General features: G+C 40.6%; 2 protein-coding genes and 1 long non-coding RNA gene across 3 annotated transcripts; 2 read left to right on the plus strand and 1 right to left on the minus strand.

The window, feature by feature from the left end:
- Positions 1-1,318: 1,318 nt before the first annotated feature.
- Positions 1,319-2,394, plus strand: LOC143878423 (uncharacterized). The gene is made up of 2 exons (XM_077380719.1): positions 1,319-1,593; positions 1,865-2,394. Exons 1-2 carry the CDS (start codon positions 1,466-1,468, stop codon positions 2,241-2,243), a joined length of 507 nt encoding a protein of 168 aa, XP_077236834.1. The 5' UTR covers positions 1,319-1,465; the 3' UTR covers positions 2,244-2,394.
- A 3,863-nt stretch (positions 2,395-6,257) lies between these two features.
- Positions 6,258-7,171, plus strand: LOC143878424 (uncharacterized). The gene is made up of 3 exons (XR_013250959.1): positions 6,258-6,318; positions 6,420-6,495; positions 6,625-7,171. It is a non-coding gene; the product is annotated as an uncharacterized LOC143878424 (long non-coding RNA).
- Positions 7,172-18,506: 11,335 nt separating this feature from the next.
- Positions 18,507-19,254, minus strand: LOC143878425 (small polypeptide DEVIL 19-like). Its single transcript, XM_077380720.1, has one exon. It carries the CDS (start codon positions 19,156-19,158, stop codon positions 18,976-18,978), a length of 183 nt encoding a protein of 60 aa, XP_077236835.1. The 5' UTR covers positions 19,159-19,254; the 3' UTR covers positions 18,507-18,975.
- Between the last annotated feature and the right edge of the window lie 3,686 nt (positions 19,255-22,940).

Here is a 22,940-nt window from a genome sequence, read left to right on the forward strand (position 1 = left end):
TAACCCTCCGATCTGTAGAAGTATGACATATTATAGAAACCTCGAGTTAGGATCATCCTTTGAAGATGATTTTGTATCTTAGTTTGGGCTGAAAATGAGGCCTTTGCAAGGAAAGAAAGGAAATGGGAATTGAATTTTGAAAAAAAGTGAGCGTGCTTGGTCTAGTAAATAAGCTTATCAGGCTAAAAACAGTGGGGCCCACAGTTTTTGCATGATCCAAACCATTCATTTGAAAGGTCCATACCTAGATAAGGTGTCCACAAAAATCCGTTTCATAGGATCATCATAACCCATCCAATAGTGAAGGAAAAAATAGGCAGATTGGTAGACTAACTCTGCGTGTTCATTTTTCCTCCACATTTGAATGTGTTAAGATGATCATATGGGTCTGATTTTTTGTGGACACCCTGTGTAGGCAAGGGCCTTTCAAATGAATGATTTGGATCACCCAAACAATGTGAGCTCCCACTGTTTTTAGCTCGACCTAGTAGATTAGTAGATAGATAAGCTTATCTACTCTACCGAGTACGGTAACTTTTCCATTGAATTTTATATAATACATACATGCAAACCTCAGACACGGGATAGCGAGCTCATGAACTGTGGTGGCCGACGGCCTCAGTTAATTAGAAGAGGCCCCACATATACGTAATCGGTGAGAAAGAGCAGCAGTTGGTGGGCCCGGAGATTGCACCAACCCTTTGAAATGCGGTGACTGCATTCTCGTATAACATTAACCACTCGCTCCGTTTGGTTGCCGGGCTTTCTTTTTTCTTTTTTATGGGATTTATGTGGGTAAAGGTAGGAGACAAAAGAGGGAACAAGCATTAATTAGAGAAAGATATTATGACGAGTGGAGAGAGAAGGTAGAGAGAGAAAGAGAGACCACCATTTTCAAGACAAGAATTTGCTGATGTCACCAAGAAAAAGTTGATGTGACCACTAAATACTCTCCCACATAAATCCTAGGGAAAAAAAAAAACCATCGTACTGTTTTTATTTTTTTCCGCCTCTGTTACTGTTTTGCCGAAAGGTTTGGAGTCGGAAGAGGGACACGCAGAGGAATAAAAAACAAACCAAACGTCTAATCACATTAAGGTGGTTTCCAAAAACCACCGGTTTTAACGCGAGACCGAGTGTGTTATCGACACGTAACCCGACAGGTGGCATAACTAGCTGACGTGACTCTCGACCCGACTAGATAGGAACCGGCAGCAACCGGTCTCCAAAACTGAAAACCGGGAGGTTTCGAAAACCGCCGTTAGAGAGCGTATAAAGAGCTCGACAGTATTAAAAAAAAATCTCTACTCGAGAGAGTTTCTTCTTTTGGAAGCGGTAATCTTTCGAGAAAAAAGAGAGCCTACAGTTTTGCTTCCCCATATAGAGAAAGGAAAAAAAGAAGAAAAAGCTCTCCTTTTTTCTTCATTGTTTTCTTCTTTCCCTTTTGTTCTTTCATCTGATTTTCATGGAACTAGAACCTGATCGAGAGCTTCAAAATGGCGAAATCGAGACTGTTTGCAGTTTATGTGGTGATTTTGGCTTCCGTAACGCTTTGATTCTCTGCAGGAAATGTGGATTTAGGCATCAACACACGTAAATTCCTTTCTAATCCTTTTTTTCATCGCGTTCCGATGAATCTCCGGCGAAAAAAACTTGTTTTTTTTCCTTTATCAATCTCCATATTTTGCATTTTTTTTACTGTTCGGAAACGAAATTGAAGCTGTTTGTGTCTTGTACGGTGAATCAGTGATATCGCCTTCCGAGACGCTTTGTTTCTTCTCCACAAATTCGTTTTTTTTTTTCCACTATTCTGTTTTTAATTTTTTTTGCGTGTGGTAGTAATCTATTTGTTCGTAAAAATTAGGTATTGTAGCAGGCTGTATCCGAACATCGACATGAAGAACTGGTCTTGCGAGTGGTGTCTACACGAGGAAGAGAAGCAAGCGAGCAAAAGGAGCAAGGTATTCGAGTTCCTGCTCGAGATCGCTCAATCTTTCCCGGAAAAATCGCCTTCCGGCAAAGACGAAAAGCGGATTTGTCGGAGAGCGGACCGATTCTCGCCGGAGGAGAAGCGATTCACGGAAGGTAGCCGAGAAATCGGATCTGATGCGAGATATAAAAATTCATTGAAGAAGAGTGTCCGCTACGTGGAGAAAAACAAAGCGTTGGATCGATGGAGAAATCTGGCTAAAAGCAAGCTCGGTTGCCGGAGATACAAGCTTCTCGCCGACGTTCTTTGCTGAGATCGCCGGAATCCGACACATCGCCGGCGGAATAGGTAGGTTCTCATGTTGTTGATGTTGATCTTGTGTCTTTTTCTGAAATGAATCTAAGAGAACTTTTCTTTCTGAGGGAAAAAAAAAAAGGAAAAATAATGAAGTGCGTTTTCTGACATTCTCGTCCCATTGACCAACTTTTTACATCTGTAGAGTGTTGCTTTCACCATTTTTGGTCGTGAGTTGCCCGGCGGGAACTCCGATCTTTCTTTTATCGCCGGCGAGCTTTTATATTAATTACTATATCTTTTTCTCTGTTTTTAACGAATATCAGGAGTTTATACCACTTGATTTTACGTGAAATATCGAAAATACCAGCTTAGAAAGAGTTAAAATCGAAATCGCAGTCTCAAAAAATTTGGGAGAGTTAAAACAATTTTTAATCTTTATATTGTATGAAAAGACAAGCTATCGACCATGCTTCAAGCCTTCAAGCCTTCAACTAACGGTCACCGTGCAACTGGATAGTGGATGGCATTTTGGTTATTTACCAAAACTAGCTGGGGGTTTCTTTATTTTTATTTTTAATTTTTTTGCCTGTCTGGGAAATATCTTCCATCTCACTATTGCGGGGTGTGTTACTTACTTACTTACTTTCCCGTGCTAAAACCTATTGGTCTTTCCAAACGGATGTTGCGAAAAATTACGAGAACTGCCATCCTCTTTCAAAACTTAAAATAATAGCCCAATGGAAATCATACTCCCACCCCCTATTATCGTCAGACAATTTCTTGCTACTTCATGGGGGTTACATGAGGATGATACCGGGTAGTGTAGTCTGCTGGTTATTTGGAACTTCGCCACCGTACCAATGTGGGGCCACGTGACAAGAATCAATGGAATCCGAGCATTGTAACCGTCCGATCGGCTTCAAGGGGTTCATTACACTAGCATGATTTTGGGTCATAGTAGGGTCCACCAGATACGTAGTTTAGATCATCACCCGCAATGGCAGCCGCAGGTTGTGTATATTGCTATAGACTCAGTAAGCCTGTGAAGGTTGCTTGTTTTCTAACCAACGCAGGTCGTTTCACCACTGCATTCGTCGTAGCAAGCCACGCGTGGCGTTGGGTGTGTGGAAATATCAATTCTTCAAGTACTTCTAATTCGTTAAGAGTAAAAAACAGTGTCTCCGCTGACTGAGGGGTTGGGCAGGGGGAGAAGGAGAGAGATTTGAGAGGGCACGATTGAGAATTGGGTAAAAATGAGGAAAAAGAGGATCCTAAGCATAATTTTAAGAAATTCAGGAGAGTCAGAAGAGTTTTGATTGATTTTATTGGGTAGAAGGGAAAAGAGCGGGTCCACAATGACACAAGAGAGTTTTGAAACTACGGGGAGGAACTCTATCCTTGACCATGAAAAACAGCACAAAGGCCAATTCCAATAATCCCAGAGAGCATTTCCAGAATCGCTCCTTCATTTCAATCATTTTAAAATAAGAGCAATGATAGATAGAAGGGAGCCGTTGCATAAAGAGCCGCAAAAGGGCTCTTCGTTAGATAAATAGCTCTTTTTTTTGCAAGGGCTCCCTTGTATCTATCATTCCTCTTAAAATAATAATACCATCTTAGCTGCTGGGTAGCAAGGAACAACTACTGTGTTAACGGGAAGGATGTTGTGGTTGTGACAGAAAGATTATAACGAAGTTAGGTGTAAGACGTAAGATAATAAGTGTATTTTGGAACTGGAGAATAAATAAATGCTATATATAGAGAGCTGATAGCAAAGTTTAGGCGATTGTGACAACCAATTATTAATCAAAACTACTTTTAGGTTTTGTTCGTTTAAGATTATGACAACCGATTGTGAGTGCCAACCCAATTGCTGGGCTCAAATTTAAACCTAACTTTGGAGGAATGATAGATGCAAGGTCGCCCGTGCATCTATCATTCCTCGTAATTTTGAATCCAATAATAACAGGGCCTTAATTTTGAGTCCATTAATCAGTTTGGGCCCGCTTATTAGACTCAAAATTACGTTAAAAGTGGGGATTTTATCCGTTTAGGGGGGGATATCATTTCCCTTATTTTTTGGCCCAATAATCAGCTAGGGGCCCACAATCGGTTGTCACAATTCACAAATCTAAAACTAGCCAAGTCTTAGCGAAAGCAGATGGGGTGCCAATATAAAAGGTGGGTGAGAACAAAGTCAAATGGATTCTCTAATATAAGAGCGGTTGTCTGATAGGAAAATGCTAGAAAGATTGGCCGTTAGGCTTGTTCGTAACAGCCACCGTCGGGACCTGCTCGTGCTGCGTCTATGATTGACCACAAGTATGGGAAAAATGCCTCTGAGAACACTATGATCCAATGAGCCTAGATCTTTGATCCACCAAACCACTTATAGGACCTATTTGGCTGCACGTAGTTTCCTTATAGAGCAGGTGTGAATTAGAACCACAGTAGCGAACGTGGGTAATGAGAAACTATATGGTGGCCGACCGTCAAGTCACATGAAGGTGGTATGTCAAATATCAAGGGTGTTACTGCTTTGACGGTACTTGACGATCGGGCACCATATAAAAACTCTGACGGTAGTAGCAGTGTGTAATAGCAATTAAGTTGTCTCTTGTAGAGTTGTGGTAAGTTGGGTTGGTTGTCAACTAAAGTTGTCAGTTGTTTCCTAATGTGGACCGTCATTGCCGAAATAAGTGGGCAGTAGGGGTGTCATTACCAATATAGAGAGTGCTACATCCCAAGACTACTAGAAAAAAAAGGACATTTTTTGTAAGTAGTCTGGTGGGGATATCTAGACAAGGGAGAGTAGATAATCTGTCACTCCAAAACCACCAAAAGACCTAGTGAACCCCCTGAAATTGTGCAACCAAACAGACCCTTCGGATTCTTCTAAACCGTTGATTTTTTTAGTCTTATATCCTGCCAATGGGATGTCCGTTCTGTGTGGGACGAAGACCCTATGAGTCCCCTCATAATGCTCCACAATATCAATGATCTCGATTGCTCGTACACATACCCCCCCTAGGATCATAGAATTGATTGTCACCTTTGATACATCGGTTTTGTCTCCCTAGTCATACTCTATGGATGAGATATCCGTTCTGCATGCTTTCAAGATCACATTGGGTAGCCTCATGAAGATCTACAAGATCAATGGCGATCCGCGATCGCACGTCACCATGTGGGACCCTCATTAGGATTGATCCCAACAGTCTGCTCATCCTATAATCTTCCAAACATGGTTTAAAATACCGGTTTCGGTCCCTGGGAAAACTGAAATTTCTACACAAATTCCAAAATTTCGGTCGAAATTTGGTAAGAAATTAAAAAGAGTATTTAATTAATTTCGAAATTTCGGCCAGAATTTTGTAACAATTTTAAAAAAAAAATGTCCCAAAAACAAAATTGCAAACCGAAATCAATTCCGAAATATTTAGCGAAAAATGAGATTTCGGGAAATTTCGGATTTCAGTCGAAATTTAAAACCATGCTTCCAAGAAATATTTCTCCCTTTGGTTAGGAAATAATACCCGCACTCTATTGTTTTGATAATGACAAGCCTCACATTATTTTTACACTCTTCAGATTAGTCTTTCATATCTTTTTGAAATTGTAAAAGACTTAAACAACCAATTAGAAAATTGTAAATGAGCAGAGGAGTCCCATTATTCACACAAGGTGAGTGAATTTTAGTGTTATTTTTTACTATCGATTCAGGAGTGCAATGTGATTTCATTATTTTTATTCTTCAGCATCACTTAAGAGCAGATTTTGCCTGCACAAACTAGGCAAAAAATAAACATCAGCAGAGCTTTTCACTGACTAGGTTGAGTAGGACTCCAAAACTGAAAGACTGATTTCCACGCATATTATTTTTCTCAATTGCAGGAATGGAATTGTGAAAGATCCTGACATATATGTAATGAGTTTGATAGTGCTTCTCACTCTTTGAAATTTCACTGCAACTGTCTGCAGTCTTTTTCTTTGCATTGATACCGACCTCATTATTTTCTCAAATGGTTTCAGAGGAAGGAACCATGATCTTCAAAGGTAGCAGCTCAATGCTACAATCAGAGCTCATAGAGGTATGGTTTCCATTACTTCATGAGAAACCTTAGAGCTGTTTTATATCTAATGAAAAAACAAACTATAGAAATAAGCTTGAATTAAATTCTCTCTGTGTTAGTTTCTGCTATACTTCAGTACAGAAAGGACCATAGTTTCAGAAATCGCGATTTGATGCGCATTTGGAATTCTTAGAGGTATTCTTCTTGTTACTTTTCTTCTTGAGCAACCTGCTTAGTGCTACTTTTGCCTTTGTTCACTCCCTCTTCGAATCAGCACTCCTACTGAAGGTGCCAACAATACTGAATTCTGCCTTTTTCTTTCAGTGGACATGACTGACATCAGAATTGCTGGACTTTGGCAATTTCTTATTCAAAATACTTAAATATCAATTGCATCCACTTTTCTGAGAGTTCTATGGAAGAAATCAAAAGAAACAAAGGTGTTGATTCTCTCTGGGAAGATAGAATTACTGATATTTCCTTTTGCAAGTAAGGGGAGGTAGAAAAGGTGGCTGACTTTTTAGACAAGGGAGGGTGTAAAAAGATAGGTACAGTTTGAGTGGAGCAACATCTTATAACATGTGTTTTTCTTCAGTAAAAAATAGTAACAGCTCATAAGAAAAAAAGGAATTTGGATTAATAAAGCATTTACAAATGCGCAGGAAATATATCAAGAAAGGTAAAAAGTTTTGATAAAGAAAAGAAGAGGTGGCGTCCTACCTGAAGAACACGCAAACATTAGGTTCTCAAACAAGGAGGTGTTCCGAATTTCACCTAGATATACTCCTTTCCAGTAGCATTAAGAAGAAAAAAAGAGAGATCTTGTTGCCATTTTGAACAAAAATAAAAGAACAGAGAAATGAAAAATCATTTGCCCTATCGACTGTGTTTATCCATCTTTTCAGTAATTTTGCTTTTTTCTTTCTTTGGAAAGTATTATATTTACAGTAATCATGCAAACATTTTGCATTCATTTTCATCTAAGGGAATTCAATCATCAAAATTTACAAGTATATAGGGTCACTTAGAGAGCCTTAAGTGTCTCAAGAAAAACATTAATCATGTAAGTCCATATCCAGAAACAAAGAAAGAAATGCCCCAACATTTTAACTAACACACCCGATCTGCTGAAACAGTTCCCCATCTATATGTATGGATCGAACCCAATCTAGGGTGATCTCCTACCATAACTATGTTGGTCACGAGGCCATCCACATCTCCAACTTGAGTTGCTTCCCTCTCATCACAAGATGCATCACGAATAAGGTGGTCAGAATTATTTCCATCCATAGTTGGTACTACTTTGCTACCTGCAGCATTTGTATGATCTTCCCTTCCTAAGAACAACTTCATCACAGAACTTATGATATTTAATTCTTTAGTGTTTATCACTACGATTCGGGTCTGAAATAGACTGGGAGAAGTAACATCAATACGTAGAAACTGTACTCGTATTTGCCCATTATGTTGGAAGGCAATGATGTCACTTGTATCACAACTTACAAGCTTGATTGCTCTTGTGAGTTTGTTACTAACTGTAGACACCTCATTTTGTGCATATGCGACCGAACCCAGTCTAGCACTCTGATGATGAGCTAGAGCTTCTCAAATAGGCACAACTCGATCTCCTAGAGTACCAACAAAAAAAATCCTCCCAGAGCCCAGGTAACTACCCTGAAAACCCAAGAACCATCAAGCAAGACCAACATTCCCAAAGTGTCCGCGAGGCTCCATATTGGCTGGTCAGACCTTCCCCCCAAGAACCAGTCAGCAACTAACATATCATTCCCTGAGGCAGTGCCCAGGACTGTCCGTATGGGCACCGTCCTATTGTCGGTGAGTCCGGCCGGAACCCAACGACCATGGGCAATGCTGACAATGATGATGGTTGTCGACTAACTGCCCCCGTCAGAAAAGTTGATCCCATGCTGATGCGGACGGAAATCACCAAGTATGTTGAGTTTGAAGTCAAGCAATGGTGAACGATGCATGAGTATAAGTAAGTCGCATGCAACACATTTATCACTTGGTTTTTGAGTCTTTAAGATTTAGTCTTTAGTATTTAATAGTTTCTTAGTAAGTTCTGGTTTGTTTAATTACCTTCAAAGTACGCTTTCAGTATCTTGTAAGTTGTGTCTTGGAAATGTGTCTAGCCTTTATTGAGTCTTGGACTACAAGTCTTTTCATATAATCTCTATAATATGAATGAGAATAGAGAGAGAAAAGACTTTTGATTGCCGTAAAACTATTCTCTACAAGTTTCCTTGCTTTGGAGTTGAGTGATTCCTCCTACAAATCAAGATTGTAGCTTGGTCGTGTCGAGTGACTTTCGCGATTAGCAACGCTGAGCGATGTCTGTTGCCTCCGGTTGAGGATTCCGAGAGAGAGAGAGAGAGAGAGAGAGAGAGAGAGAGAGAGAGAGAGAGAGAGAGAGAGAGAGAGAGACTACTTTCCTTAGCCCTCCATCCTGACTCACCTTGTGCTGTACCCTCAACCCAAGCTCAACTCCCTATTCCTCGTAGACCCAGCATCACCTTGCTCTTGAGGAGACCAAGGCAACGGGCTTGGGAAGCTCTGCGCCAGCAGCTAAATCCTGATAAAGATCTCTTGTGTGGCTGCATTCTCTGAGGAGTGCAACTCAATCAATCCATCATGTGCAGGTATACATCCTCCGCTGAACTCGCTTTTCTTTTAGTCGCTTAGATGACTTCGGTTCCATTGGCAATCGAAAGGGTAAGTAGGGCCCGGACAGTCTCCCTAGAACTTCCAGTCCAATGAGGGTTTGACTGAAAGTCCCCCTGTTAAGACTCAAGTACTTCCGGCCATGTTCCCATGGAACCCCCAGGTTCTCCACAAGAGCCTCGGCCCTCGACACTGATAGAGCATTGGGATCTCTGGAAGAATGGTTCCCCATCCACGGAATCTGGAATTGCCAGGTGATATCAAGGGGCGTCTTCTTCTTGTATAAAAGTTAATTTCGATATTCAACATCATTTCCTGATTGATAAGAAAAAAGAAGAAAGGACAAGGGCACCCCATTTCATGGGTATGACTCTCGAATCAGGAACAGAGCTACCCAGAATTGTGGTGACTCTAAAAAAGGAATTGCTACTCATTCCCACGGGACGCAGCAAGCCTCCCGCAGGTATGTTGCTTATCACTTAAGGCCACATACCTCCTCATGTCATCAACACATTCATAAGGGGAAACGTTCATCCCCTCCCCATCACTTCACCCAACAACAAAAAAAGGGAAGACAAGCAGAAGAGAAAGTCGTGCGCAAAGATCGATGGAGACGCACCACCTCCCACGCACCCCCCTAGTTGACAGCTAGGGCCCGACACCAGTCAAGATCAAAGTTGAAAAGCAATAAAAAAACATAAAGTTGCGTCTCACATTAAAAAAACAATAGAACTATTACATCAACCTAGAGGGAGCATCTTCAAGCTGTTTCAAAACACGGATGCATATCAAAACAAATCCTAGTCGACTTGGCACGGCGTGATCGAGTAATAGGATGCAGTCATCACTTAGGAGAGTCAAAGGAGTTTTGATCGACTTTGTGGCAAAATGCAGACTTGGACAAGAATACGACCAAGGTAAAAGAGGGTCGACTAGGGGGACTCGACAATGGGGGCGGGGGAGTTTTGAAACTATGAGTTCAAGGTCAATGTCAGTTTTTAATCACTCTACAGTTTTATAAAAGTTGATGAGGTAAGCAGCTTTCAGTCGAGAAATTAGGACTTCAGAAAGCACTGCCGTACTGTCATTTTGGACAGAGATATTAATTCCTCTGGTGAAAAAACTGACTTACCCAAATTGTCTTGTAAAGAAAAACCAATGTTCAGAAACTTGAACTCAGCTTAAAAATGGGTCTCTCAATTTCCATCATAGACTGGGGCAAGTCAATTAGAGTGACCCACCATAAAAGATTGACCTAGCCCCGATCGATTACACGAATAGATAATCTGAGTTTGGAGTCATTACTGAAACCAGTCAAATTGAGTCGACTTGATTGAATTCTGAGTCAATCATCTGAATCATCAACAAAGAGCAAAACCGCGGAATAATGACACACCTCGGTATTGATAAATTGGTGAGCCACAAACTAGCCAGTACTTACAAGTAAAGGACCCCCTTTGAAATCCCAGATAAAAAAGCACAAAACTTGTTCCATCATAACGCTTCACTGCTGATTGTAATTAATTTTGAAGCAATAGATATAAAGATCTAAAGGATGCCTGGTCCTGGAGTTCTCTAAAACTGACATCCACAGCAAGGCCTCGAGAAATATTGGACCAACAATTGTCATTTCAGCATACCCATAATTACCAGAAGCAACAACAAGTGGGAGCAGGCACAGGAGCAGTAACTGAAAAATATAAAATAAGCTCAATAGATTCTAAAACAAGAAGTGAAACAAGAGGCAGCTAACGTGGAAAATCTGAACATCAATAAGCTCACTTTTCTTAATCTCGGAAAGAAAATCTGTAGCTCCATCTTCTCCTGGGCCACGTGCTTTGAGTTTTCTGAGGAAACCTTAGTTTTATCTAAATCAAGAGCATCAGGGATACCCATTATGGGTTCGGCATCCTCTGCTCACTCTCGCCTAAAATGGACAAGGTAATTCTCTTTAGCCTTCTCAAATCTCAGCTGCTAACTTTCCAAACACACCCATTATACTTTTTTTTTTAAAGTTGATAATTTTATTAAGTAATGGTTGGGACAAGTTGTCCCCGCCCATAAACAAAAGCGGATAAATCCGAGTACATCATAGATGGTAATTTGAAAAATGACCCCAGTACAATTTTCAACGAGATGTATCAACTAGACTTGTGGTAACTATGATCTCCTCCTTTTGCACCCTTGATTTGGCAAGAACTTCTGCCTCCTCATTAGCTGTTCTTCTCCGGTGCTCAATTCGAGGTTGTAAGAACTTTATGAGATCAAGCACTTCAGCTATTATGTTCTGAAGGAGCCACGGTGCAGGTGAACTGCCCGACACCCATCCAACAACATTCGTTGAGTCCCCCTCCACTATCAGAGACCTCAAAATTTTCTCGTAAGCCCACCACAGTCCAAATAGTAGGGCCTGGATCTCTGCCTCATTTGCATCGCAGTGACCTGCTGGTCAAGAATAAGACATAATGACCGTTTTGTTGTTGTCTCTAATTTGGCCTCCGATCCCTCCCCTACCAGGGTTGCCCACAGAGCTTCCGTCAAAGTTCAGTTTAAGCCATCCCACCGGCTGGGCCATCCATTTTGGTTTGGGTTTAGTTCGAATTATTCTTTCCCGAATTATTGCCCACCAATTCTGTATTAAATCCCCTGCACCATATGAAAGTTTCCTTTTACTCCTTGCCCAAGAAATCAATTCCACCTTAATGTCCGTAACAATCCTCCCCACCGACCTTTCTTGATCCTCAAAGATTCGTCTATTCCGCTCCTTCCAGATGTTCCACACGATAGCATAGGGAAAAGTGAGCCAGAGTAGTTGTCCAATCTCTCCAAAAGGTCCCCCCGTCCAGTGCATAAGAAGCGAAGAAGCAGATTTTGGGCAAACCCAGTACATCCCAAAAGCTCCTGTAGCACTGCTCCAGATTTGATAAGCAAAATGACAGTGCAGCATTAGGTGATCCAGGGTTTCCTCACTTTGTCGACAAAAGACACAGATACTAGCAAGACTAAAGTGTCTTTTTTTCAAGCTGTCGCATGTGTTGATTTTCCTGTGAACCACTATCCACCCAAAAGCAATCACTCTTGGTGGGGCCGCTGAGTTCCAGATGCGTCTCTTATCAGATTGTTGATCAGAGTTACTGCACCAATAACATGTCAAAAATAAGTCAACAGTCAAACCTACAAATCCTCCAAATATTTATTGAACTATGACATACATTCAGAAGTAAAACAAAGAAAATATTGAACAGTGAAATTCCATTCATTGAAATTTATTACTCTTTTTTTACTTAGCTCAATAATGCCAAAATAAAATAACATGGTTCAGTTTGTTGAATGTCAATTGTGAACATGTCAGGGTGAGTTTGGATGCCCATGAAAATACATGGACATGAATTTATCACTGTTTAAAACTAACACTCAGATGAAAACTCAACAAGGGTAAAACCGAGCCAACTCCTGTGAGTCAAAGGAGTTTTATTATTTATCCAGTAGTGCAAAACTTTGACCCTGACAAGAACTCAACCAAGGTAAAACATTTTTTTTATGAAATTTACCAAATTTATTAAAAAAAGAGAGAATACAAGTGCACATTGAAGGGCAAGGACTTCCTTGAATAGAATCGAACTTTAGGAGCTCCCAATTTAGCTAACTGATCCACCCCCAAGAGACCAAATTTGATGAATCACATTCCATAGCCAAAGTCCCTTCCATCTTACCAATAGAAGTGCTCATGCCCAAATGGATAGCCTGAAAGTCTCTGACAAATCTGCGAAACCGATAGGACCTAAAACAGAATGAAGAATGATGCCCCAATTATCCTCCAAAATCAGCTTTACCGGAGTTGCCAAGGGAGCAACCACATTCAGCTTCAATGAATTTAGAGGTTGCCATTTCATAATAGTCTCTCAAATCCTAATGATAATAACAATTGAGTAACCTCAGAACTCTTTCTATATTATCACCCAATACGCTACATTGAATCGAATGATCTGATCTTCCTTGCCAACCAAGACGGAGATGAACATCTATCCTCAGAGGTTCGTATATTTCTTTCCTTCCAAATCTCCCACATAACCAAAAAAAATGAAGTCCCAAAGGATAATGCCCACATAACCAGAATTACTCTTGCTAGCTGAGGCGTCTTATGCCGCGAAGCTGAGGAATCAATGGACCATTTATTCCTACACTGCAAATATTTTCATAATATCTGGATGTCCTTAATCCTTGTTTCGCTTATTTGGTATGCAGTGGGTCAGTCAGAGGAGAATTACTAAGGTTATTTTGAATTGGTGGAGTGCATTCATTGGATATTTTCATAATATCTGGATGTCCTTAATCCTTGTTTCGCTTATTTGGTATGCAGTGGGTCAGTCAGAGGAGAATTACTAAAGTCATCTCTACCTTTTGCCGTCATAGGCAGGAATAACAGGGTGTTTGCGGACGAGGCAAGGCACTGGAATTACATAGTGCTGGACGTGAAGTTATCATTGATTGCTTGGTTCAGAGCTAAAGAGAAGTTTTTTTTTTTTTTTTGATGCCATAGGGTATCCCCACCACTTCGTGGGGCGGGACTAGTCCCTAGGGATGCACGCAGGCACTCGGTAGACCACGCGCATCAGTTGAACAAGGGGGGATTCGAACGCTTGTCACTGGGGAGCATACCCATGACTTACGCCAAAGAGCCACACCCTCCCGAGTTAACTAGGATTATGTTAAGAAATTGGAGATCAGTGGCTCAGGAGAGGCGGCCCAGGACCAAAATTACACCGCAATGGACGCCTCCATGCGAGGGCTGGTTTAAACTCAACTTCGATGGTAGTTCCATTGGAAACCCAGGAAGGGCGGGTTTTAGGGGAGTGATTCAGGATGCCGCTGGATCAACAATTATGTCTTATTTAGGCCCAGCTGGTATCTGCGACGCCAATGAAGCTGAGGCGAGGGGACTTCTATATGGTCTTCCGTGGGTTTTATCGCACAATATCGGGCCTTTCATTGTGGAGGGGGATTCCTCGAATGTCATTGCTTGGGCATCGAATCTTTTACGGAGGCCTTGGAGATTGTATCACATTATTGATGAAATCAGAGATTTGGTTCGCATCCTATGTCCTCAACTGGTACATCGTACGAGATCTGCTAACGCCATGGCAGATGGGCTTGCGAAAGATGGGGCATTGTTATCGTCCACGAATGTAATTTGTACTGACAATTTAGGATCTCTGTAGGTGCCCTCGTGCATCATTCTTCTTTTCATCATTGTATTTGGGGACATCTTCTTGTCCCATATTCAATGAAATAAATTCTTGTTAATTTTCAAAAAGAAAAGAAAGGAAAAGGATAATGCCCAAAGAACCAAGGCCCAATACGCCAAATCATCAAAAGAACCGCGACTGAATTTGAAGGAAGCCAATGTGTTGGGCGCTCCACATGAAAGGAAAATATCCCACATCCGAAAACAGCTTGGGCACCCTCCCCTTAACGGCTAGCTTTTAAGGGTGAGTTCTACATAGTTCCCAACACAATGAATACAAAAACATTAGTAAATCTGTCTCCAAATGGCGGAAGCCACTTTTCAATGAAGAAAAAGATGTTCGGTGGACTCTTCATCTTCTTCTAAGAATTCTCAACAGAAAAGGCTCTCATCCACTATGTTATTGTAGTGCACTAAAAAACTACTAACCCCGCTTTTCTTCTCTGCCCAATGCTTAAAAACCACGTCCTACTCAATTTGGAGAAATTATATGAGGCATGCCCCATCGTTTATAAATCCGAACCGTCCAAATTTTGAGAAAATCCTCGACGATGCCAAGAAACCAATTAAATTAAAAACTTACCCCAATTGATTGGACGGTAAGGATTAAATCAAAGGTGGGACTAATTATTTACATGGCATGCATGCCTCGTCATCTAGGATTGCAACTTGTGCTGGGTTGATTAGCTATAAAAATAATGACTATGGAGATTCTTTTCCTATCACAAATAGGCCAATGTGAACATGATTGCCTCCGTTGATTTGGTCCGTGAACAAAAAGTCCACCCTCTTGTTGTTGGCCCCATCTTGATCGGATGATCCTATCCCTTGATCTACAAGCGTTTATTGGGAGTTTAGACACTTGTTCTACAAATGTCCCAAACATTCACTAATGCTATTAAAAAAACCTTTTAGCCCGGTTTGTTTTTTTATTTTGAGAACCGATTGAGACTTCAGAGTACCAAAAAATTAATTAAGGCATGTTCGTTTAAGATTATGGATTGCAAGTCCAAAACCATTTATCAGAGTCTGATAAATGGTTTTAGACTTGCAATCGGTTGTCATAATCTTAAACGAACAGGGCCTAAACATAAATTTGAGTCCAATAATCAGTTTTGGACTTACAAGCCGTCCACTGCATGATGACGTTTTGTACTGATGGATTTTAGATCACCTCTACCATATGGATATGGGCTTTGCGGGGAACAGTTAAGATGAGTCTAACCCATAGATGCTAGTGTGATCAGATGATCCTAATCGCTAAATCAAGGGTAGTGAAAAAGGTGTCTTTCCAGGATTATGCACAGCATTATGATCTCCTCATAAAGGGGTCCACTAGATGAATTGTATGGATTATCCGCTTGGGTCCCTGGGTTGTACTTCTTCTTACTTCTTAGTAGTGTTTTTTTGATGGGATTGTTCTCCACAGGGATACAAATCCTTGGATAAGCTGTTTTTAGGGATTGACTACTTGGATAATTTAAACTCGAATAAACCCTGGGATTGGCAACTATGTTTTTTATTAGTACCTTATCTATTGGGGCTGTTCTGGCCGTGAGCCGATGATAGCAAGCCTATCAAGGATAAAATAAAACACCGACTTCCCATCCCCACAGGGAATGTGCACCGAGGGTCAAAGCACTATTCTTCAGATTAAGTCCCTTCAGCATAAATCAACTTTTATTTATATATGCCACACCAACTTTATTTTCAAATGCACGGGGGATTTCTTAGGCCATTTCTCGGAGAGCCATTTCGTAGCTGACTTATGCATAAGAGAGCATCCACCTCAGATTAATTAAATGAATAAGACAAAATCATTTTAAAAGTGAGCCTGTGTAGTTGTTCTCTCCTCTCCTGCAAAAGTCATCCGTGAAATGGCTTTCTGCAAAATATTCTAGCTAATCCCGTTCGCAGAAAGTCATTTGGTGGAGAGCCATTTCGCAGCTGACCTTTGCATGAGAGAACAGCCACCTCAAACGAATTAACTGAATAAGACAAAATCAATTTAAAAGTGAGCCCATGTGGCTGTTCTCTCATGCAAAAGTCATATGAGAAATGGCTTTCTGCGAAATTCCTCTTCCGAGATGTTCATAATTTATGGAGAATTGCAAGTGCAAGTAATAACTCTAATTAGAAAAGTTTATAATAAAAAAGGAGTACCATTACTAAAACACGGGAGTGCACGTTAGATAGTGACACTATCATTCCTTGTTTGGTTGCTTGCAAAGTTTTGAAGTCCAAATCCGAAGAGTCGGAGAAGTACAGTTATTCACGTGCGGAAGTCAGAGAGACACGTGAGGAGGAGGAGGAGGTTTTCAGAAAACCACGCATCATCGCTGGAATGGAAAAGTACAGCCCAACCTTTCCCTGTTTTCATATTGTTTAAATTAACTCAGATACTACTCAACTTCTATTTAACTAATCCTCTTCCGTACGATTTTCTCTCAGATTGAAAAGATATTCCATTTATCTAGTTAACTGGGAAAAAAACAAAGCTGTTTTGGAGTTCCAATGGGTAAGAATCAGTGACCCAGTTATTCTAATGAACGAGTTGAGTCCACATAAGCTGCCAGTTTAAGTAATTGGGTTTGCATTAAGCAACTCGCCGACCTCCATGTGTTGGCCTGATATAATCTCGGCCTCATCATTGATCTGGATCATCTGATGGTCTTGAGCGATGATCTCAAGTGTTTAACCGTTGATCACTCCGGTTACTATTGGAACCATCTAACCCTCGATCTGCTAAGATGCTTCTGCGTCACTAACCTAAGGTGGCGCCGGGTATTACACTCACCATCAATTGTTTTTCAATCTACTCCATTAACATGAGTTGAAATGGAAACGTCCCATTACTCCTCACCCTCCGTAAGGCTTTGTGAATCATGCCGGGAGGTGCAGTCATTGTCTACAACTGCGTTCTATGTGAGATCTACTCATTCCAAACTGCGTTCATATTGTGCTGATTTAAACTGCACTCGTATTCTCCACATCGTAATTTCCTAAAAAAACCGTGGGCGGTGACAAATCGACTCCCAAATATCTTAAATTGACCCCCTATGAATCTTTCTCTCTCCTCTGGGTTAGAGAGAGAAAGAGGAGAGACAAAGACACATAAGGGGCGATTTAAGATATATGGGGGTCAATTTATTTTGGGTATATAATATAACCCTATTATGTTCTAATATAAGCCCAATAAGATAATGGACCGGTGTAGTGGGCCTATTTGGGCTAGAGCCCACTAACCTATTAAAACTCTAGTGTATCTCTATATATAGGGGCTGGAGGCAACAATCTTGGTATTCCAAATTAGATACCTTGGGTGTATTGTTTCAAGCAACCTCTTGCTTGACCTAATTACTCTAACATTTATCACTCCCCAAAACTGTCAAGCTTATAACAACTCGAGCCACATTTGGTGCACCGTAGTCAAATAAAAGTGTTACGGACTTACGTAGCTCTAGAATACTGTTCAAAAGCTCTACGTCAATTGTTGACTCGCACGAGTCAACTCGAATTTACCTTCGCTGAGTTTTGTTTGAGTTAAAGTTTTTACCTCTTTAAGTCGATTGATTTTAACAAAAAAGTTGATCATGCAAATATTTGACCCACCCAAGTTGACTCCCTTTTACCATGGCCAGTGTTTAAAATAATGCTTAAAAACTCCTTGATTTGACAAGGAACTCGTCCGAGTCGACTCAATTTTGCCTTGGCCGCGTTCCTTGTTGCACCACATCCGCATTTCACGTTTTGCCCTACAAAGTCAATAAACTCCTTTGACTCTCCCGTGTTACGACCGCGTCCACGCCGAGTCGGCAAGGATTTTTCTTGGCCAAAACTCGTTGACACAACAAGAAACTCGCCAGAGTCAGCAAGGATTTTTCTTGGCCGCGTTTCGTGTTGCACCACATCCGCATTCCGCTTTTTGCCCTACAGAGGCAATAAAAACTCCTTTTAACTCTCCCGAGTTATGACCGTGTCAATTGCATTCTTGGCCGCGTTCGTGCCGAGACGACAAGGATTTTTCTTGGCCGCATTCCGCGTCACATCCGTGTTTTTAAACACTGATCGTGACCGAGTTATAATCTGAGTCTGAGTTTTGAAACTGTAGATTACTTCTTTTTTATTTATCTGCATGTATTGAGTTTGGAAACTGTTCTATAAATCTCTACAGTTCAACTAAGCCGAATCACTGAAAATTTAATACTTTATCAATTACATAAACCGAATCGATACAAAACTCGGAACCAGACTCAGTACAAAGAGCACAGCCAAACCGAGTTGTAATCTGCCATTTTTCTTTTATTTTTTGGTTTCAGAAAACGTTCAAGTAACCAGAAAGTAGAGAACGAACAGAAAGATTCAAAAGAAAATGCTATAAGCTTTTGAATTCCACTCGTTAGAACCAAAAAAATAATATTACAAATGTCCTCCTCCTCCCTGCCACACCATACGTTACTGTAAAATTTTACAGGAAAAGTTGCTTGCCGAAAAAAGCAAACAAAAAGGGCAGTTATTTTCCTATTCAGATCTCCAAACTAAAGAAGAAGAAAGAGATAGACCCAAAAAAAAAAGAAAGACCAATCGATCGAGTTTCAAGAGACATATAATCCTCTATGGCTGGAAAACCAGTCTTCATGCCCTCCTTTGATGGGGCCCACGAAAACCAGTGAAAAAGAGAGAAGCCATGAGGAAATTAAGATCTCGTAGAGCTCAAAAACACTTGAGAAATGGAAAAATCTGATTCTTTAATCATCTCCGTGAATATACCAGCAGAGGAGCATGGTGGCGCATCGGCGTAAGATATAGAGCCGTGCGCGCTGTTCCTTGACGAGCCGCGAGCAACGTCGGCTAATGCCGTTGCGTTCGTGCTTCGAGCTCGAGCCGGAGGAGGAGCTGCTGAAATGGGAAGAGTGGCTAAGTGAAGCCATTAAAGAAGATCTTTCGTTTCAGCAGCTTCTGGGTTTCTCTCACAAGAGAGCTTTCTCTTTCTCTTTCGCTCTTAGCTTTAGCTTTCTCTCTTTTTTCTGTTTGAAATGTGAGATCGAGATCGTCCGTGTACTGCTTCTTTTATACAGGGAAAATGAAGGGTGAACTGGGAAACAAACCATTATATTGTGAATTGACAATAATACCCCAAATGGTTTAGTAAATGATCTAGACACAATGACTCTAATATCTCGTGATATTATTAGGGGACCGATATCCGCACTACCATATTTTGATAATTGCACTACTCATTTCATTAGGGGGAAGTTGCGAATTTAAAGCAGTAGTCCATCATAGTCATGCAAGTGGATGGCCATATCTAAAGATGAGAATCCTAGCCCTCCCATCTGTAGAGTTTTCCATAATAGGCAATTCCTCTATAGATCGGAGGGTTAGGATCATCCCATGAAAATTGCAATTCCTCTATTGATAATGGCACTACTTTAAAATGTTCGTTACAGCCGTGAAGAACTACTTTAAAAAGTTTAAAACAAAGTGAGTCCCCTTACATACTTATTTTTTCTAAATCTGTAATTTGGAATTCCCCAATAGATTTACAAATACCATATAAGAAATAGATAAATTATTTGTCAAATTCACCTTCATTTCAAAATAAGATTTCTACTACTCTTCAATAAATTCACATTTAATTTGCTAACCATGAGAGTTCTTGAATTATTGAAAAAAGTCTTAAAGCTTAAGGGCATGTAAACCTCTTGATTTTTAAAGATTTTTTCATTTTGTCATCAAATCTGCCTACTGCACACATGCCCTTGTGTAGGGTCATAATTAGGTATAACTGTTCCGGCCTTTCCTCCTGTTTTCTTTCACCAATTTGTAAAAAGGTCTTTGCTAGGGACCATCGCAGAATGCATTTCGCGGGCGGGCTGTCCCATGAGAGAGCAGCCATCTCATATGAATTAAATGAATAAGACAAAATCTGAGCCTATGTGGCTGCTCTCTCGTGCAACAGCCCCCAGTCGGTTACCCACTATTTACACCCATTTTGTTTGTCATTACTTGAAAATGACTGCACGCACTTCAAGTTTTCAAACATTTTTAAAAGCTTACTGAAAGTGACGTGGATCCAATCTAGAGCCTTTTTCCGGTTCTTTATGCAAGGGTGCCCTTGCACCTATCATTCCTCTTGTAGAAGAGGAAAAAAAAAAAAGTAACTTTCGCAGTTTCGCCGAACCACCCCTAGAGGAGAAATTTGTTTGACAATGGTATTTATTCTCAGATCTCATGAGAAATTGGAATTCTCACGGAAGAGCGAGAAATTGGAGTAATAGCGAGGACATTGGATGGATTTTGACAAAAAAAAGGGCAGGGGCCTTTAAGTCAATTTGAGGGATTACGCGAGAGTAGAGGAATGCCAGCTTTAGCGAGCCAAGGTGACGTTTGGACGCGCGCCATCTTTCGAGAACGCGCGTGGCCTTGTTTACTCTGCGTTGAAAAAAAATAAACAGCCCCGAGATCAATTTATCTTTAAATGACCAAAATATCCTTCATTATTGTCCCTTCAGAAGCACCATTTAAAAAAAATAATCAAAGGTTTAGATTATTTTTGGAACCTTAAATGATGCTTAATCGAGGATTGATGGTCAATGGCTTCGATCATTCGATTAAGATGATATAAGCAATTGGAGATGGCGTTATTTAATCTTTTATACTTTAACACTCCCCCTCACGTGTGGCCTCTTTTTTTAGGGTTAGCCTACGCGTGGCACATGTGTCACCTCTTTAGGGTTGGCCATTATAAGTGGATTTTTAATATCAAGGAGTTTTGAACCCAGGACCTTTGCTCTTTTATACTTTTAATATTAGAGATTTCTGATTTTCTTCCTCCTTAATTTTGATTTTTTGTCTATGTTCTACTTGTTCTCTCAGCCCTCTCGGTTGTGACCTGATCTTTATGATTAATAAATCCCTAAATCATTATCATTACAAAACAAATAGGGCGAAATACTTTGTTTTGGACGGAAACACAGTATTTTATTTTTGACGAAAATTTAAGTGAACAAAGAATGATGATAGATATTTCAGATAATTGCAAAGAAGAAGTGAAAAAAATTAATTTAATATTATTAGGTTGCAAAGTAATTAATCTTTAAGAAAAATTTAGACTACTGATGTTGGCACTACCATGTTTTGATAATTACATAAACTCACCTCGACTTTTCTTTTTTAGACGGCTTTTGAGAGTTTTTTGGGAATTGCTATAACCTTTGTCTAAAAGAGTAAAACACAATATGAGTTAATGCTATTATCAAAACAGGGAAGTGCCAATATCTGTAGCCAAAATTTAAGGTTCCCAACATTTTTCAACCCAAAATGTGGAATGGTTCGGGGCCACTGCCCAAGTTTATAAAGATAATGATATTACAAGAGGGGGACTCGCCACCTAGCCTCTAAAACCCTAAAAAGTAAGTAGACAACCTAGGGAGGATAGAGAGCAAGGGGGAAAGTGGCACGAGCTGAAATTGGTGGGTCTAAGGGTGTCAATTTTGGCTCGGGCTCGGAGGCTCGCTCGAGCTCGGCTCGAAAAAAGCTCGAATCCTTAACGAGCCGAGCCGAGCCGGCTCACCAGGCTCGTTAAGCCTAACGAGCCGAGCCTAATTTAGGCTAGGCTCGGCTCGGCTCGTTAAGGCTCGTTAAGAATTTAATATATTTAAATATATATATATATTATATATTAATTTATACATTAAAAGGGTTGTCCAGAGAGTGAAAGGGGGGGGGGGGGGCAAAATATGTCACTTCATTTTTGGAACCCCATTTGTTACTAGGACCACCCCCCATAGTGTAAAAAAAGTAGTCAAATTACACTAGTAGGGCTGTCCAGGGAAGATGAGGGGTGTGAACATAATATAACCCGAGCTCGGTAAGGCTCGCGAGCCTGGCCGAGACTGACCGAGCCGAACTGAGCCCGAGCCTGGTTCGACCCTGAGCCGAGCCAAGCTTTTGAGCTTAACGAGCCGAGCCGAGCCTGGCCAAGCTCGGCTCGGCTCGTTTACACCGCTAGGTGGGTCGCACCTTGTAGCAAAGGGAGAAGGCCAATAGTATTTTAGCCTTGTCATTTCAAATTACTCCTCGAGAATGATACACCTTAAGACAAAGTTAAGGTCGATAACTTCTTAGGTAATTGCTTGATGCAACCTCATGAGATTGGCAACAGTTTTAGTTAAATATTTTTTTTAAGGTGATTACTTATCACCAAAGATGGAAAACATGTGCGATTCAAAGCTGATTGACCATCACGAGTTTTGAAGATCAACAATAACACATATCAGATTGAGATACAATGTGACATAGAAGTTAATTATCTACTGCAATATTTGATTTGCAGGTATACCATAGCAGGTCAGATAAAGAGATCGAGTTAAGACCTGAAGGTGAGTCTTTTCCAAATAATATAAGGGACCGTTTGGATACCTCCCATTTTGTATTTGGATTTGGAATTGAGTTTTGGATACAAAATGAGTAGATCTGGCAGCTCATGGAGAGGGAGAGAGAGAGAGAGGAAAGGGGGGTACTTCCTAGTGGAGATGAGAGGTTGAGGAGCAAAGAGGGTGAAGATCTGTGGATTTCCAATTTCTTATTTCTACAGCATATTTATATATCAAATTTTTTTCTCTGTCAGCTGTTGATGAATTAGAAATCCAAGAATTTGATCGGATCCAAATTACAATGCAAAAAGGGCTGCAAATGTGAGAAATCCAAA

This window comes from Tasmannia lanceolata, unplaced genomic scaffold (assembly GCF_043159265.1).
Source record: "Tasmannia lanceolata isolate RefF3 unplaced genomic scaffold, GAP_Taslan_0.1 ptg000006l, whole genome shotgun sequence".
NCBI lineage: Eukaryota > Viridiplantae > Streptophyta > Magnoliopsida > Canellales > Winteraceae > Tasmannia > Tasmannia lanceolata.

Coding starts and splice junctions, on each gene's coding strand:
- LOC143878425 (XM_077380720.1), bottom strand. CDS start 19,158: ATGGCTTCACTTAGCCACTCTTCCCATTTCAGCAGCTCCTCCTCCGGC.
- LOC143878423 (XM_077380719.1), top strand. CDS start 1,466: ATGGAACTAGAACCTGATCGAGAGCTTCAAAATGGCGAAATCGAGACT. Junction 1,594..1,864: donor GGATTTAGGCATCAACACAC/GTAAATTCCTTT, acceptor CGTAAAAATTAG/GTATTGTAGCAGGCTGTATC.